This window comes from Acartia tonsa, chromosome 3 (assembly GCF_053477335.1).
Source record: "Acartia tonsa isolate MP-2025a chromosome 3, ASM5347733v1, whole genome shotgun sequence".
Lineage (NCBI taxonomy): Eukaryota > Metazoa > Arthropoda > Copepoda > Calanoida > Acartiidae > Acartia > Acartia tonsa.
In genome coordinates this window covers 46,567,407-46,584,440 of record NC_137262.1, presented here as the reverse complement: position 1 = coordinate 46,584,440, position 17,034 = coordinate 46,567,407, and the positions used below count along the sequence as shown (strand labels likewise).

The following is a 17,034-nucleotide window of genomic DNA, read 5'->3' as shown; positions in this document are numbered from 1 at the left end:
TGCTTAATTTTACATAGAACTTTGCGAACATCATAAGCTACCTGATTATTTATCTTAATAGTTAGTTATATATGCTTCAAGTTTACTTTGGAGATGAAAATAGGAATACCAATACAAAATCAACATAAATTCAATAATTATTAACAATTCTTAAAGACGACATTTTAAAGCATAGAGTAACTTTGCTACTGAAAACATAAATATTATTTCTTTCCATTTATTGTGTGTTTATAGTTTAAGTAAAATATCATAAAAAAATTCTTATAAATCTTCTCATTTTGTTCATAAAACTTTTAAGGTTCTCAGGTATCTGAAATAGAAATAATTTAACAGCAAAAAACGGTATAAATAGTGTTGAATTATTCAGAGTAAAACTAAAACAAGAAAAGATAGAGAATATGCAAAGCTTAAAATCACGAAACTAAAAAATAAAGTTATGTTTTTGGATGTTGTAAAAAGAAAAGCAGCTAAAAGGCTACTTAAAAGTAGTCAGACTACCATAGATTTTTTATGCCTAATTATGATGCATAATGAAGGGACTATTGCAAAGAAGTTTCAGTTGTGTAACTTTTGTAGGATAAGAGAAAATTTGTTGTAAAAAAAGCGGCTAAAAAGCTGCCAAAAGCAGTCCGACTGCTACGGATGTTTAATACTTAATTATGCTCCATATTGATAGGAATGTTGGCAAGAAGTTTTAGCCTTCTATCTTTTATAGGAGCCGAGAAAATCATTTTTTTTTCTTTTTGTCTCAAACAGACGGACATACGGACGAACACTTCGAATTATAGAGTTGCTTCGCTACTCAAAACCTATAGAGGTATTTAATGAGAAGAAAGTGTTACATACGCAAAGACGGACAGGTTAACGTACATGCTTTATGTTATTAATTAACAAGATTGATTAAAATGTATAATAGCAAAATTAAAGTAGCAGCTGTTAGCGATTGTAATTTTAATTTCTTGCCATTCATGGAACAATCTTGGTACGTGCAAGTTTTATATCTACAGTAAAATAAAATGTATTTTCAAAAAATTCCAAATTCGTTGTTTAAGGAAGTTGTATCACCCCCTAACCATATTACACATCCTTGAACTACCATTTATTTGAACAATCTTCTATACCTGTTAAACAATGTCTAAGCAAGGATGATATGACCAAAGCTGATACCAAACTTCCTGCACCACAAGGACACCCAGCGCAGCTGATTGACATCAACTCCGGGAGGTAGGGTCAGCTCAATAGTCTAAGTGTTTTAGAGTTGTTTTACATGAAATATCAATTAAATGAATAAAATTTAAAGTATAATAGCTAGAAGTGTCTCTCTACATATTATAAAAAAAAGAGAAGTTAACTTACATTGAAAATTTTGAAATTATCATGCTCATTCCCTCAATAAAAAATTTAAAAATAAAGTTACTAAAATGATGAAAATATTCATCTTAAATTGAAATGTTCTAAATTTTAAATAGACAATTTATTAGTTAACAAATAACACGTTTCATGTAAAGTGACTCTCCTCCCCATTGAAAGGTGGAAGAACAGGAACTGAAGTATCCTAAACAGCAAGCTTTAAAACATAAACCTCTTTCAAGTTGGTGTAAAGCTCCTAGAGGCTGAGGCAGATAGATAAGTCTAAGACAATCCTATTATATAAAGTAGTAAGCATTTTTTGTCTGTCCCGAAAGATCTTGCTAACCACTGAACCGATATTGTTCTCCTTTACAGTGAAGCTTCTTATAGGTCCTGGGAAAGTTTTAAACTATTTTTGGGAAGGGTGTCTCAACCCCCCTCCCCCAAAATTTAAATGGGATGGGGTCAACTTTTCCCCCTCCTACCTTAAGTGCTGATAATTCAATTTAGGATAGATTTTTCGACTTACTGTTTAATTAGTCAAAATCAGGGCTTTTTACTTGCTATTGCATTTTAAAGCTTATTTTTCCTTGTAACCAAAGTGTCTTCCTTTGAAAGGATAAGGTAAGACGACATTCACTCCACTGTCACTTGGAGAATTTGTGGCTGTGCCGCCAACAAAAAAGGCATCCGGACCTTGTCCGTCGTAGGTAAGGTTTTTAATCACAATCTTGTTTGTACCTAAAAAAGTAATAATTGTTTTATTAAGAAATACCCAAAATAAACATACAAAGAGGAGGAAGTAAAGAGAAATTTCAGAAGGTTAGCTGTTTTGTACAAATATGAAAGGAAATACAAAAGAAAAGGAGGGAGCTTGGCTACATGGTACCCCCCCCCCCCCCCCAATTGTTCATAACTATTTTATGTAGTGGGGGGGGGGGGGAGGATTTGTCTGGTTGAATCTGTCGCATCTCTTAAGTAAGTAGATTAAAACCTTCCCGACGGACATACTACATAATACCAATAAAAAACAGCAGCCTTTTCTAAACTGGCCGTAATGACAACAATGGGTAACTGTTTTAAGCAATGCTAAGACTACACTTACCTTTGGCATACACCTCTCCTGTGACATCATGAATAATTGTTACAAAGTTTCCAAGATATACTTCTTGCTCAGGAACTGCAATAAAAACATTTCAAAATCAAATTACAAAAATATTTTATGATCTAAATCAGAAATAATTTACGGCATATGGCAATAGTTTCAACATCCCCAGATATTTATTAAGGAAGGGGACAAAGGGCTGTTCATTACATTAGTCCCCAAAGTTTTATAATAACGTTTGCTTATTTTTTTCCTTCACAACTTTGGGAACTTCCATTGAAATAAGGTTGGTTGGTTAATTAAGTTGAGTGTCCAAACGTTTCAACCACTAATCGTAATCTTCAAAAAGGGTAATTGATGTATATATATTGGAGATGCACACCAATATATCGGCCATTATCTTATCCCTTTATATACCTGCCAGATATTACCTGGCGCTGGACTTGGATTGTCAGAAGGACAACAAACTCTTTGCTGATCTATTCTTCCACAGATATTCTAAAACGTATAAAACATTCAAATTGAACAATACAATTTCATTAAATATGTTTTTTAAAAAGCAAACTAATTCTGAACCTTTTGTATTGGTTTGTTTTTGAATCTTTCGTATAAATTGCTTAGTACAAAGCATCTAGTGACTTATTTAATGTGTTATTTTTATCTTATCTGGTTGGATATTCTTATAGAGGTATTGTAAGAAGAATTAGGACATAAAATTAAATTAATTTTTAACAAAATAAACAAAATACATTTAGATCCTAAAGGATATAGTAAATTTTAGTCTAATGCTTCTAAATAATATGTACCTTTTATAACACTACAATAAACAAGTTTTCATTTATATATTTTTGTGTATGAAAAAAAGTATTGACATATATAAATTCTTCTTCTTTTAAAATCGAAATATTCTTGCTTACCTGTCTGACATACTCAATAGTCCTCTGCCTAAGGCCCTGGTCCCTGTTCTGGCTGGCAACCTGGATGGCCTCCAGAATAGGACCACAGGTCCGCACAGGTACGCAGCTTTCCTTGACGGTGCATTGTCTGTTTGTAATTTAATGATATTTAGGTTAATTTAAATCAATAGCAGATTTTTTAAAACATTAATTTTTATGTGAGCTTTTCTACATTTAAAAACTAGCAGATGCACCCCTTCCATTTTGGTAGGAGAAAAAATTGAGCGGGGGTCATTTTTTTCTAGGGGCGATTTCTTTAGGGAGGGTGGTGGTACCCTCCCATAAAAATTTATAAATTCCTGGATCTATAAAAAGCTTCTCGACAAATGAAACCATATCGGTCCATCGGTTAGCAAGATTTTAGGCTACATTGAAAAAAAATACTTAAGACTTTGCATAATAGGATTTGCAATAAATAAAATGTTAAAATATCACTCCTTGATTCAATTACAGCGAGAATCAGCGAAAACAAAATAAACTTCACAAGCATTTTACTAAACAGTAACACCCTTCCTCGTCAAAAATTGTTTACAAACTAACTAACCAGATTAGTTGACATATAATCAGCTGATATTTTCAATACTTTAGAAATATGGATAAAGCTAAATATTATTCAAATAGAAGGAATTTTAAGATATATCTTAATAACATTTTGTATGTTTTAAAATTTATAATCAAATTTTTTTCTTCTCGTATATTTTAATATATTTTTTAAAAAAGTATATAAATCTAAAACAAATCATACAAAGAGTATAAATATATCTTTTTACAATTAAAAGTTTTCTTAGGATAAGGAGAAGGGAGAAAATTGACTGTAAACATTCCTTCAAAAAGACTACCATTATAAGAGGATTCGTAGTTTTTCGTGTGTTCGTGATTTACTTTGGTTCAGATTAAAATAAAAAAAATATTATGTACAATATATAATTTATTTTGAAATATATCTTCATTTATGAATTAAAACTTATTAACATTTAAATTCTTTCGTCTCTTGAGCATATCCAGCTCGAGATCTCTCTCAAATATCTTCGCCTTCATGGACATACTCGTCTTGTTCTGGCTAAACTTCTCTTGCAACATTTGCATTTTCAGTTTGATTCCCTCATTTTTGGATTTCTTTGGCTCTTCAGCGGTTGGGGCATCAATTTGTTTGTAGTCGATGGTGTTGTGTTCGTCCTTGGGTACAAAACCGACGACATTTTTGTTGTGTGACTCGACATACTTCTGCACATAGTCCCACTGCCAGTTGTACCTGGAAAAAAAAGATGGTTATGCTAAACAGTAATGGATATTCTATATGTGGATATGTTGAAAATTTATCGTTAATTTACGTTGTAATATGGAGTATGGATCTCATTTAAATTTCAGTTCGTTCATCCAGTAGGAGGGGAGGTGGTTGCGTAAAGAGGGTTGATGGGGGGTATCGTCATTTTAGCCAACTGTATTTATCACTTTATTTTAGAGTAAATTAAAATCTGATGCAACATTCAAGTAATTTAAACAGTGGTAGTCATAGAATCATTGAGGTCATACCTGTAATGTGAATTGGTACTACAGTTTTCATGACCCAACATACAGAGAGAGAGAGCATACCTGTAATGTGATTTAGTCCTACAGTTTTCATGACCCAACATACAGAGAGAGAGAGCATACCTGTAATGTGATTTAGTCCTACAGTTTTCATGACCCAACATACAGAGAGAGATCATACCTGTAATGTGATTTAGTTCTACAGTTTTCATGACCCCACATACACAGAGAGATCATACCTGTAATGTGATTTAGTTCTACAGTTTTCATGACCCAACATACAGAGAGAGCATACCTGTAATGTGATTTAGTTCTACAGTTTTCATGACCCCACATACATAGAGAGAGAGCATACCTGTAATGTGATTTAGTTCTACAGTTTTCATGACCCCACATACAGAGAGAGAGAGCATACCTGTAATGTGATTTAGTTCTACAGTTTTCATGACCCAACATACAGAGAGAGCATACCTGTAATGTGATTTAGTCCTACAGTTTTCATGACCCTACATACAGAGAGAGAGCATACCTGTAATGTGATTTAGTTCTACAGTTTTCATGACCCTACATACAGAGAGAGAGAGCATACCTGTAATGTGATTTAGTTCTACAGTTTTCATGACCCAACATACAGAGAGAGCATACCTGTAATGTGATTTAGTCCTACAGTTTTCATGACCCCACATACAGAGAGAGAGAGCATACCTGTAATGTGATTTAGTCCTACAGTTTTCATGACCCCACATACAGAGAGAGAGCATACCTGTAATGTGATTTAGTTCTACAGTTTTCATGACCCCACATACAGAGAGAGAGCATACCTGTAATGTGATTTAGTTCTACAGTTTTCATGACCCCACATACAGAAGGTGACATTCTCATCATCCTGTTCCTTTCCTTCGCCATTCTCTCCTAAGTTTATCAATTTGGTCAATGTTATTCTTTTAACATGTAAGAGGCAGGATTGCAGTACCCATAAAAAATTCCTAAAAATTATATTTGAATTTTTTTAGAGGAAGGGGGGCCGGGGAGGTGGATTACCCCTACAGAATATATCACTGTTAGACCTTAATAACCTACACAAAGCATCAAAAATATGTTGTTTTTTTACAAGTACTTTTACAATAAAAAATATGATATGAGGAAAACCACCCATAGCTTTGTACATATTTATGGATAAACATTGAGCAATTCTATTCCTTTATCATTATTGTCACCAGAGTTCTTATGCTTGTCTTCATCAAGATCTGATTGTCGGTCATTCTCCCTATAAATATAAAAACATTGAATACCAACTAAACAAGTACAAATATATCCATTGATAGGGCAGTAGTAATAAGATAAAATAAAATGTTAGAAATATCTTAGGTTATTTTATTTGAAAATCTTGGGATGGTGTTTGGCTGTAGTTCTGCCCCTACCCCTTCGAATAAAAAACCCTAATGGCTAGGGGCGCATACGCTAGTAGTATTATACAGCAAGAATTACAAAAGTATTGTATTTCTCTTTTTAATTAGAAAAATATTATGTACAGCAATTTATGCTCTCAAAAGTCCTGACCTTAAATTTTTGTATTTTTCAGCATCTTTCTCATTTCTCTTTATACTTCTCTGGCGGGAATCTTTTCTGTCTTTCCTATTTAAGGTTTGACTTTTAAAAAATGAAAGGGGGGGGGTACTTTTTTCTAGGGGCAATTTCTCCTCAGAGTGTGTTGGTACCCTCCCCAAAAAGAGTTAAACCTTCCAAGGACCTATGAGAAGCTACATTGTAAAGGAGAACCATATCGGTTCAGTGGTTAGAGAGCTAGCAATGATATTTGAATATTAAAAAATTAATTTCTATGAAATGTTTTCATAACACACGTAAAGAGTCTTGTTTTTTTTTCGTAAGACGGACGAATTAATGACTTTGATCTCACCATCTTGAGAACAAATAGAAACCTTATTGAACACATATAATTTAGTCAAAATTCTATGTAAGTTGCCGTTTCATATAGACATCATTAGTCAATCCATTCCTAAATCCATCTTCATCTCTGGATGATTTTTGATCCCTTTTATTAGATCCAATATAATTTTGATTTTCATCCATGGTTTCTTTCCTTCGCCTGCGAGCTCTCTTGTTTATCTCGCATGCTAAAACAAGAACAATATTAGTTATTTATCGCATCATATTGTAGACAGCTTACAGCCAGGGAGTAAGGGAGGGGAATATGGTCAATTAATTCAATTTTTGGTCATTTTTTGTTGATAACAATTACAACTTAATTTGTGTAAAGAAAAATACATATTTTAAAGTTGGATTTTTTTCCGGGGATATTTCCCTCCATGATATACTCAACATCAAAGCATCAAATTATCTCTACATTATAAAGGATAAACCAGCTTTTTTGTTTGTCACCATAACCGTGCAACTCGATAATCTTATATACATAATGTTAGTTAGTCCCAATGTTTCTTTTCAAGAGAAAAAGGTACTTTCTACCAATATAAATCTTATTAATTTTGGAAGAATATCTAGAAGTAATTTTAAATAGCGATTAAGTATGCTAATGATAAAATTATTAATTATGAAATGCAAACCTCTGTCTTCATCAATATTAGATTCATAAGGCGACTCTGTAACTCCATGCCTCCTTCTTCTATAATAGTTAATCCTTTAACCTATTTTCTTGTTTTTAAAAGCTCTACAATTGCAGGGTAGGGGGCAGCAAACCATATAAATTTTAAAAATTTGAATTGCGATTGTTATTTTGGGAGAGGGGATTAAATTTAAAATAGAGAAATTTTTCTGGGGTCTAAAAACTGCTTCATTTCATTAAAAAGAACCCAATCAGACTTGGGTCTAGTTTTTCTTACAATAGCATTTGACCTAAGCTAACGCGACCTATATGAAGCTTCCCTAAAATAAAGAACTCTGTATAGTTTTAAAGGATTCTTTCCTTGAGCGCCCAGGTACAGAAAGGGTACAGGTGTCTTCAGCACTAAATATATATTTACAATTTTTATTTAATGTAAGTTAAAGAAGAGAAAATTACTTAATACCAAAAATATCAACGATTAAATAACTTGATATTTTAAAATAACATGTAGATAGGATATTATATAAATATAATTTTTTGATAGCTTGACAAAGTTTCTAAACAAATCAGCCTTGAGACGTCATAAAAATGGGGGATTATCCATCTCTTTTTTAAGGGTTTTCTTTCCCACTTCTCTCATCTCCCTCATTTTTATGACGTAACATTGCTGTTTTTTGAGACGCATTGTCCACCTACATTTTTATTAAATAATCAAAAGGGTTTAAGGTGAAAACTTAAAATTGTTGGTATAAAAGTAAGATAGAGATGGGCTTACCTGTAAGAGTAATCTCCATCGTCTTCAGAATCTGAACTGCTCTCGTTATTTTCTCTGGTAAATGGATATCATAAACATTACTTTTCATAAACAACGTCAACAAGATCACTTATTCTTAATAGCAGCGAAGCACATTTCTAGTGAAAATGTATAAACAATCAAGCCTGTATCTTCAAAAGCAGCCAAGAAAATAAAATTTTACTCTTAACGTAGATGATAAATATACGGGCATATGGAGATTAAGAATTATAGAGTAGCTTCGCTAGTTAAAAATGAAATATGTAACCAAAAAGAAAATTTCAAACTTGTACTTAAAATAAAATAAAAATGTCACCTAGACTTTAGTAAAGCCTTTGATATTTAGAAATAAATCAATTGTCAATTGTTTTATACAAATAGTTAACTGGGCAATTATACTGCAAGTATTATTAAATCCATTTTTCCTGCTATGACTTCTGTTCCGCTGTTTGCTTCTCTTTCTATTCTTACTCCATTTGTTTGCTAGTTTTCTATCCTGAAATTATTCAAAGTGTTATATTGTGGTTGTTGACCTTTTTATTCTTACTCTAGGTCTTTAAAAGTTGAAGCTCTTTATATGTCCTATCAAAGGGGATAAATTTTACAAAAAGTATCAAGGTTTTTCGGCCAAAAGTTTTTTTAATTTACTCCTTTTTTGTAGACATTATAAAGAGCTTCATTAATGATTATTATTACATTGCTGTTATACATGACTAGAGTTGGCTCGATATAACTATCTCACTATTGGCTAGTTTTCTATAAGTACATATCTATTTATCTATTTCAATTTTTCTCCCTCGCCATTACTATCTAAAAGAAAGAAGTAAATATTTAATATTTCAAATAATTTTAAAAAGATTTTTTCAATTATATTTTTTATTTACATTACCATCACCATAGGGTTAATATGATAAAAATTTTAGTTTTAATATTTGAACAATACGGAAGTTGAAAAGTTGTCAATCATATAGGTATAGAATGAGGGTAATCCTCTATATTGTGAAAGATTTATTTGCTTTCCCTCAAAGAATCTGTAGAACCAAAACCCCCCCCACCTGTAGGGCTTCCCAATACCTAATATAAATTTACCTAACTTGACCTAAGATAATAAACAAACACCGTTTATTTTAATAGTTTTTTTCAAAATAAGGGGAGGGTTTTTTGCTCAACAATGCCATAGTTTTTTTGCTCAACAACGCCAAAAGTTCAATGGTAAGACAATAGAGATGTAAAAGCACAAGTAGGGAATCTCTTTTTACTGTTCTTTCTCTACTAGCAACATAAGTTATTTTATATTTACCCTTTCCAGATCTTTATCACAGCCAGAGAGAGCGATAGAAGATAGCAGATCACTGTTAGAAAGGTCGTCGTCACTGGAGCCAAACATACTTCCTGATTCCTTCATCTCTGAATCATTTCCTTAAAAAATTTTTTTTGTTAGGAAAATGCACTAAAAATTTAGTCGCTATAATTCGATGCAGATTATATAAAAAAAATGATATAATACACTTTAAATGACCAATGATAGGCCAGTTTGCATTTTTAGTGACCAATGGTAAAATATAATTATATACTGGCCTATAACTGGTCATTTGTTGTTAGAAGTCATTAATTATACGCTCTCTGAGCCGATTTTTTTTGCATAGCAATATTTTTATAGAAAGTTTTCCTCACTTTTATCTTTTTGCTGGTTTTGTTTACCAGACTTTGTATCTTTGCTTGACTTCCTATTAGCAGCATCAGTGATCTCCTCCTTCTTGTTGTTACTTTCAGCATTGAGAGCAACATTCTTCTCCTCTTCTGAATCCATGTACTCCCACTCATATTCTTCTGTAGGGTCACATTCCTGTAGGGTGATATTCCATTATAAACATATCAATAACAATAAATTCTTTAATGGTTCTCAGCAATTAAAATTTAAAAAAATGTCTAGTAAACTAAATGTAATCATTTTTCATTTTTAAATCATAAAACATTTTACTGAATCTGTATTATCTAACTTCTGATTCTTTTACTGATTTTGAACCTTTACACGAACAAGAAATTTAAGAAAAAACAAAAAGAGAGATATAATGAAAGTCCTTCCTTCCAACAGTTCTCTTCATAATCCCAATAGTAATCCTTAGCTTCATCTTCAACGACTGACTCCTTGGGCTTTGTTGTGATAGAATTCCTTCTACTGGCTATCAAGCCATGCTCTATAGAGTCAGGCAAGCATGGAGGCTTTGTCTTGGGAGGTTCAGGTATAGGTTTCTCATTGATCAGCTTGCCTAGGAAGAATGGAATGTCGTATTTCAAAATGCTGGTTGATGGTACCAATAGATCTGGAACAGGTCTTGGTTTGTGTTCGATTAGTTCTTCAGCTGAAGACGTTTCTTGGATATGATCTACTTTAATATCAGGCATTTGTATTTTGTCAATCTTTGTTGGTTCTTCAAGTAATATTTTATCTTCTTTGGGAGGCAGCATAGTTTCTTCTTCATTCATAGGTAACTCATATTTAGAATTATAATCAATAGTTTGTGCTTCTTTTAAATCATTCTCTTCTATGATAGGTTGCTCATCATTTGTTTTTGTAAGCTCTTCAGTATTAGGATTAACTAAAACCTTTTCATGATTGTCAATTTCAGGTTTCATTTCATTACCTTGATCTATAACCGTGTCTATTAGGTTAGTGTTCTGTGTGGGTTGGTCAGGTGAATATTTTCTAGCAGCCTTGCTAGGAATAACATCTTGAAATGCTTCATGATCTTGTATCACAGATTGTTCATTAACATCATGATCCTTGTTAGCCTCAGCAATTCGTTTGCTTGCCTTTCTTCTCTCAGAACTTACTTCACTATCAGTTTTGTTAATTGTTTGTTTCTGAAGAATGGATACATTAGTAAGAGGTTCATTAATGACAGGTTTATCTAAGTTCATATCTTGATTTAGTTCATCATCAGATATCTTGATATCTTCTTTTTTGTTTTTGTTAGAATCAACTTGATTAACAGGCAAGTCATTGCAAATATCAAGTTCATTAGTCTGATTAGGATATTGGCTTGCAAAAATGCTGTTTCTCTGGGGTTCTCCCTGTTTAATTTCATAGATTTGTAAGTTACCATCTTCTCCCCAAGCCCATTCAAAGTCAGCATCCTAGAATGACCATAGTTTAAATCTGTATTTTTTAATTGGAGAGAATTGCAATAGGGTAGATTAATACCTATTTATTATTATTTCCAAAAACATGAGAAATTAAAAGGAGATTAAAAGGAAAGAATTATTATTTATTAACCGTATGAAGTACTAGTTTCCTTGCCCCTAGATTCTAGGATTGAAGAGGATCAGAGATGGGTTTTTAATAAATGCTGCGTTATTTCGACAATTTTTTAGACATTGATTGATTGCACGAAGACGATGGGATTTCAACACAGAGTATGCAACATAAGAATTCAAAATTTAAAAATTATTATTTTAGCCATTTGTATAATGTCTAATACAACTTAAATCCATTTTTGCTGCTTATTTATTAATGTATCTTTTTAGATCTGTATTAGACATTATACAAATGGCCAAAATAATAATTTTAAAATTTTGAATTTTTAAGTTGTATACTCTGTTAAAAACCTTATTTCATCTTGAAGATCAATGCCCCGTACAATTTTAATAGAGTATACAACTTGAGAATTCAAAATTTTAAATCATTATTTTGCCATTTGTATAATGTCTAACACAGCTCTAAAAAAGATGCATTAATAAATATGCAGCGAAAATGGATTTAAGTTGTATTAGACATTATACAAATGGCTAAAATAATAATTTTAAAATTTTGAATTCTTATGTTGTATATTCTGTGTTGAAATCCCATCGTCTTCGTTCAATCAATCAATGTCTAAAAAATTGTCGAAAAAACGCGGCATTTATTAAAAACCCATCTCAGGAAAATAGCCTAAAATCACCAATTTATAAAGCTTCTTTAAGCTTAATAACATTCATAAAAAAGAAAGTTTCATACATAATGTTGCTTTCCAATTGAACTGAAATAGTTGCATTAATTAAATTCAGATTAATAGTTATGATTTTTTCCTCAGGTAAATCTTCCACATCAATAGTATCCTCTTCAAATTCATCATATTCATACTCATACTCATAATCCTCATCATTCTCAATCACTTCTATCTGGTGTGGTTTCATTCTAGAGAACAAAATATTTATTATTATAATAAAGTAAAAATATGTCTTTCAGTGCCAAAGGATCTCGCTAACCGCTAAACATATATGGTTCTCTTTTGTAGGGTAGCTTTTCATGGGAAGGTTTATAACTATATTGGGGGGATAAAATAAATAAAATGTAAAAACAAACAAAGTATATAATGTTTTTTAATGACAAAATTTAATTCACTTTCTAGAGATGTCAAGATATCGCACAAAACAAATATTCATTTATTCATCATTCAAGAGAATTTCATATTTACACACAAAACAGATTAAAGGATAAGTAGCATAGAATAGCTCCCCTTTGCTCATAATATTTCAAAAGCTAGAAGTTTAATTAATTTGCTTTCTTGTAAACAAAATATGTTTATCTACCAAAGAGAAGTTTCTATCTTTAACATGTACATGTCTATAATCTTTTATATCATTCACTTTTACAATTTTACCTGTAGTCTTTATCTTTATAGAAACCATCAGAATCCATAGCAAACTCAAATTCAAACTCTGAATCCTCCAAATTCACAGATTTTGTTCCAGTTGATTTCTTTGTAATGTATGCTATGATATCTAGCCTTAGATAGGATTTTACATCATAATTACTAGAAAAAGAAAGCTGTACATTATTGAAAAATATTGTTTTTGTTAACAGTTCTAGTTTTCTTAAGTTGTTTTTTCATAATTTTTATGATGTACAACTCTAAAAATAATGTATAAAGCTTATGTTTTATGTATGCTACCAAGAAGGGCTTGAAAAGAAGTAACATTACTTACAGAATGACATTGACCAATCATAAGACAGGTCTAAAAATAAAATTAGTTTTTTCATTTGTAAAGTATGTTATCATAGAGCATTCCTTTAACGAAATAATGCTGCCAGATTTTCTAGTTGAGCATTGGGAAGGAGCATATAAACTTCGTCGTTTTTTCTTTTCTCCTTCATTTTCTTCCTCTTCTTCTAAATAACAAGCATGAAAACATACATAAAAGCGAAGCTTTGAACGGTTAGGACGAACGAACATTAATACTTGTAGAATGTCAGAAATACAAATTTAAAATATAAATATACAAGTCTAAATGAAATTAAAAGTAAATTTGTTGCAAAAGTGATCAAATACAGGATACTATTTAAGGACATGATTATTTTTAGGACTTATGGACGTGATGACTTTCTGGTAATGATTGTAGAGTTGTTATACTTCCTAAATAATATCTAATTGTTATAGGAGTCATCATGCAAAGTTTGAAATCGATAGGACAATTCTAATGTGTTTATTTTAACGAAAAAAGCTAACCTTTCAGGCTGGACAGATGTTTGAAGGGACCGACCCTAATTATAGAAAAGTATCTCTTTTAAAAAGGACTATCATTCCTTTATGATAATAAAACAAGTTTAAATTTAATTGTTTTGAAGAATAAAATACATTGGACAGCACACAACTATTTATGTAAACCTTAATAAATCCAGAATAATCATATACTTTCTGGAGAAAAACAAATTTTTTTTTTGATTTATTTTTGTAAATGCGTAATAAATAAAGTATTATTATTAACAGCTTGTCTTTGTCAAAGTATTTAAAATATTTACCTGTGAAAAATGAAGCACAAGACAATGTTCTTTTAGTGATGGTTGGTATAGGTACTCTACCCTTATCTGGAACATACTTATACTTCCAGGGATTGTACACATCTATGTTGAACACATTTTCGTCACTAGAATCAAGCAGGGAAAAATGGATAGGTAAATGACTGATAAAAAGTTTTTTTTCCATTATATGAAATAAAGTTTTTAGATAAAACATTTGCTGTTAGTTATAGTTCTTGTGAACTTTTCCTATTTACTGGTTGCATCGCCCTTAGCCTCTAAGAGAGCCAGAGAGTACAGAAATATAGCCTAAAACCATCCACAAAATCTTGCTTTAAAATACAACAAATTCATAGATCATAAGTTCCCAATAACAAAAACCTTAATACCTCTATTATGGAATAAGAATTTGGTTTAAATAATCCAATTATACTCTTGGTAGCAAATTTTTTTATAATCACAAAACGCTTTTATTCACCTAACTATTCCATTTATCCCTGGTGTTATGATGTAGCACAGTGCGCCAGTTATTTTCTTTCACCCAGGTCACTAGGTCAGCTATATCACCCTTGGACAGTTTGGGCAACATTTCTAGGGGACCTAGATATTCCAGGGACTCTAAACTTTGTATTAATTTCTGTGTTGAATTGTAGCCAAAATGCATCTTTGAATGTAGAACCATCTTTCTGAGCGATGGCAGTACAACGTCAAATTTACACAAGGATTGGATAAATGAATCTGAAAATTTTTAAAATCTCTTGAACTTGTCAGTAAGCAACAAAATTCAAATTGAAAAAGTAAAATCACCTGTGGAGAATCCGAATCCCTTTCACGGAAGAGAAGCAGATCATTGTATCTTCAAAGAAATGGTACAAATGTTACAAAGTTTAGTCGAACTATCCCGATTGACGTCATATTAGAAGGGAATATGACATCAATCGGCATAATTCAGCCAAACGTTGGAACAATTGCCCACTCTTTTGGAGACACTTAAAGCTGCTTCACAAGAAAAACACAGATTTTCGTACTTCCCACAATAAATGATTTTTAAATTGAAATGTTTGAGTTCTACTGGCAACGATTTAAGAGATTTTTTCCTGAAAATTTATTTTTCGTTTCCGCGGCACAGTGGACATGGAGCTCTATAATTGATTTGTTAAATTGCATCACAGATTGTAAAGTTTCAGGGCATCCGGTTTTAATATGTAAAAGTTTTAACTTTGAAAAATAACTTCGTTGGTAGATTTGGTGAGACCAACAGCCGTCCAACATTATTCTGTAATGATGTAGATACATTTTTTTGTATGCAGTTTTCAATAAATATACATATTCCCCCTCAACTTAAATTTTTTTTTATGGAAGGTGTATCAACTTTTTTTTTATAGCTGGCCGGTTCTTTTAGTAAGTAGTAGATGTAAAATTTTCATAATATTCAGATATGCAATCGGTTTTTTTGTAGACCTCTTATTTTTTAAGTAATTTAAGTTTTTTTAAAAAAAAAGATTAAGTCGATTTTAAGGTACTAAAACGCAAAAAAAAAGGAAGAAAATGTCCATTATGTACAAAAATAGTAAGATCTTTAATTTGACACCTTACTTTTTGAATTTTGTCAGGTAATTATTGAAAAAATTGATTTTTTTAAACCCACGAGAATAAAAACTTTGAACTTAATTTTATCATTTCACAGGTAAAAAAATATGGGTTCATATATACCTTTAGAATCAGAAAAATATTACGAATCCATTGTAAGCAAAATTGAAAAAAAGTAAAAAAATAAACAAATGGCCAATTATATTTTTTGTTCAGGCAACACTTTTGTCTTCCCTTTTTTACCCCCTCTTTACCCCCTTCCCATTTGTATACTCAATTCAAGAATTAAGACGTTGCCTGTATAATATAATATGATATTTTCATATAATTCCTTTTATTGTAGTTTATATACTATATTGTAAACTTTTTTTTCAATTTTGCTTACAATGGATTCGTAATATTTTTCTGATTCTAAAGGTATATATGAACCCATATTTTTACCTGTGAAATGATAAAATTAAGTTCAAAGTTTTTATTCTTGTGGGTTTAAAAAATCGATTTTTTCAATAATTACCTGACAGAATTGAAAAAGTAAGGTGTCAAATTAAAGATCTTACTATTTTTGTTCATAATGGCCATTTTCTTTCTTTTTTTGTTGCATTTTAGTACCTTAAAATCGACTTAATTTTTTTAAAAACTTAAATTACTTAAAAAATAAGAGGTCTACAAAAAAAAACGATTGCATATCTGAATTCTATGAAAAATTTTACATCTACTACTTACTAAAAGAACCGGCTAGCTATAAAAAAAAGTTGATACACCTTCTTTAATCAAAATTATTTTTTATCATCAAATCAGGTAAAAATTTAAACACAATTTCACCACTTTTGTATTTATAAGGTGGCTCAAAGATATAAAAATTACTTCCCTTTACGTCTTTTTAGAGAATTATCCTTCATTTTAAATCTTATACCCCCCCCCCCCACACACACACATTTAAAAATGGAAAAATCTATCTACATTCCTTAAAACTTCTAGGTTAGGGCAGTTTGCGCTAACCTTACCCAAATTCACCGGATAATCCATATTTTTTATTTCAAGCACTTTCAAATTTGAACCAGGATAAGCGTCTAGAAACTCTTCTAAATTTGGTGTGTAGTCCTTATGTGTAAAATCTATGTATAACTCGGAAATGGCATTTTTATCTGTACATAATGGAATGAAAAATGGTAAGGATTCTCCGTTGGTTTTCAGGGTTTCTATTTTGGAAAGGATTTGAACAAAAACTTCTTGTTTATCTTCATCTACTTCATAATCAGATAATTCTAAAAAAGTAAAAATTATGTAATTTGATTTTACGAGAAAAAATATTTAAAACTTAATAAATCATGATTCTATATAAATTTCCTA

At 31.2% G+C, this 17,034-nt stretch overlaps 2 protein-coding genes and 1 long non-coding RNA gene across 3 annotated transcripts in view; all 3 read right to left on the bottom strand.

Moving 5' to 3' along the window:
• Window positions 1–201: 201 nt before the first annotated feature.
• The window catches only part of LOC145314354 (protein Skeletor, isoforms B/C-like), a 39,870-nt gene continuing 23,037 nt past the window's right edge, over window positions 202–17,034 (bottom strand). The window contains exons 2-9 of the mRNA XM_080154232.1: window positions 3,851–3,907; window positions 3,373–3,501; window positions 2,887–2,953; window positions 2,456–2,530; window positions 1,942–2,091; window positions 1,519–1,557; window positions 1,122–1,245; window positions 202–310 (exon numbers count right to left, since the gene is read on the bottom strand). Of these exons, the coding sequence (XP_080010358.1) occupies window positions 1,136–1,245; window positions 1,519–1,557; window positions 1,942–2,091; window positions 2,456–2,530; window positions 2,887–2,953; window positions 3,373–3,501; window positions 3,851–3,901 (621 nt within the window). The 5' untranslated portion in view covers window positions 3,902–3,907 and the 3' untranslated portion in view covers window positions 202–310; window positions 1,122–1,135. The remainder of the gene's footprint in view (window positions 311–1,121; window positions 1,246–1,518; window positions 1,558–1,941; window positions 2,092–2,455; window positions 2,531–2,886; window positions 2,954–3,372; window positions 3,502–3,850; window positions 3,908–17,034) is intronic.
• Window positions 4,326–11,237, bottom strand: LOC145314917 (uncharacterized). Its single transcript, XM_080154992.1, has 12 exons — window positions 10,455–11,237; window positions 9,990–10,161; window positions 9,616–9,734; window positions 8,702–8,811; window positions 8,298–8,351; window positions 7,885–7,924; window positions 7,524–7,584; window positions 6,962–7,076; window positions 6,502–6,579; window positions 6,143–6,208; window positions 5,763–5,855; window positions 4,326–4,663 (listed from the first exon to the last, which is right to left on the bottom strand). Exons 1-12 carry the CDS (start codon window positions 11,235–11,237, stop codon window positions 4,369–4,371), a joined length of 1,986 nt encoding a protein of 661 aa, XP_080011118.1. The 3' UTR covers window positions 4,326–4,368.
• LOC145315281 (uncharacterized) lies at window positions 12,460–13,060 on the bottom strand. Its single transcript, XR_013878004.1, has 2 exons — window positions 12,959–13,060; window positions 12,460–12,492 (listed from the first exon to the last, which is right to left on the bottom strand). It is a non-coding gene; the product is annotated as an uncharacterized LOC145315281 (long non-coding RNA).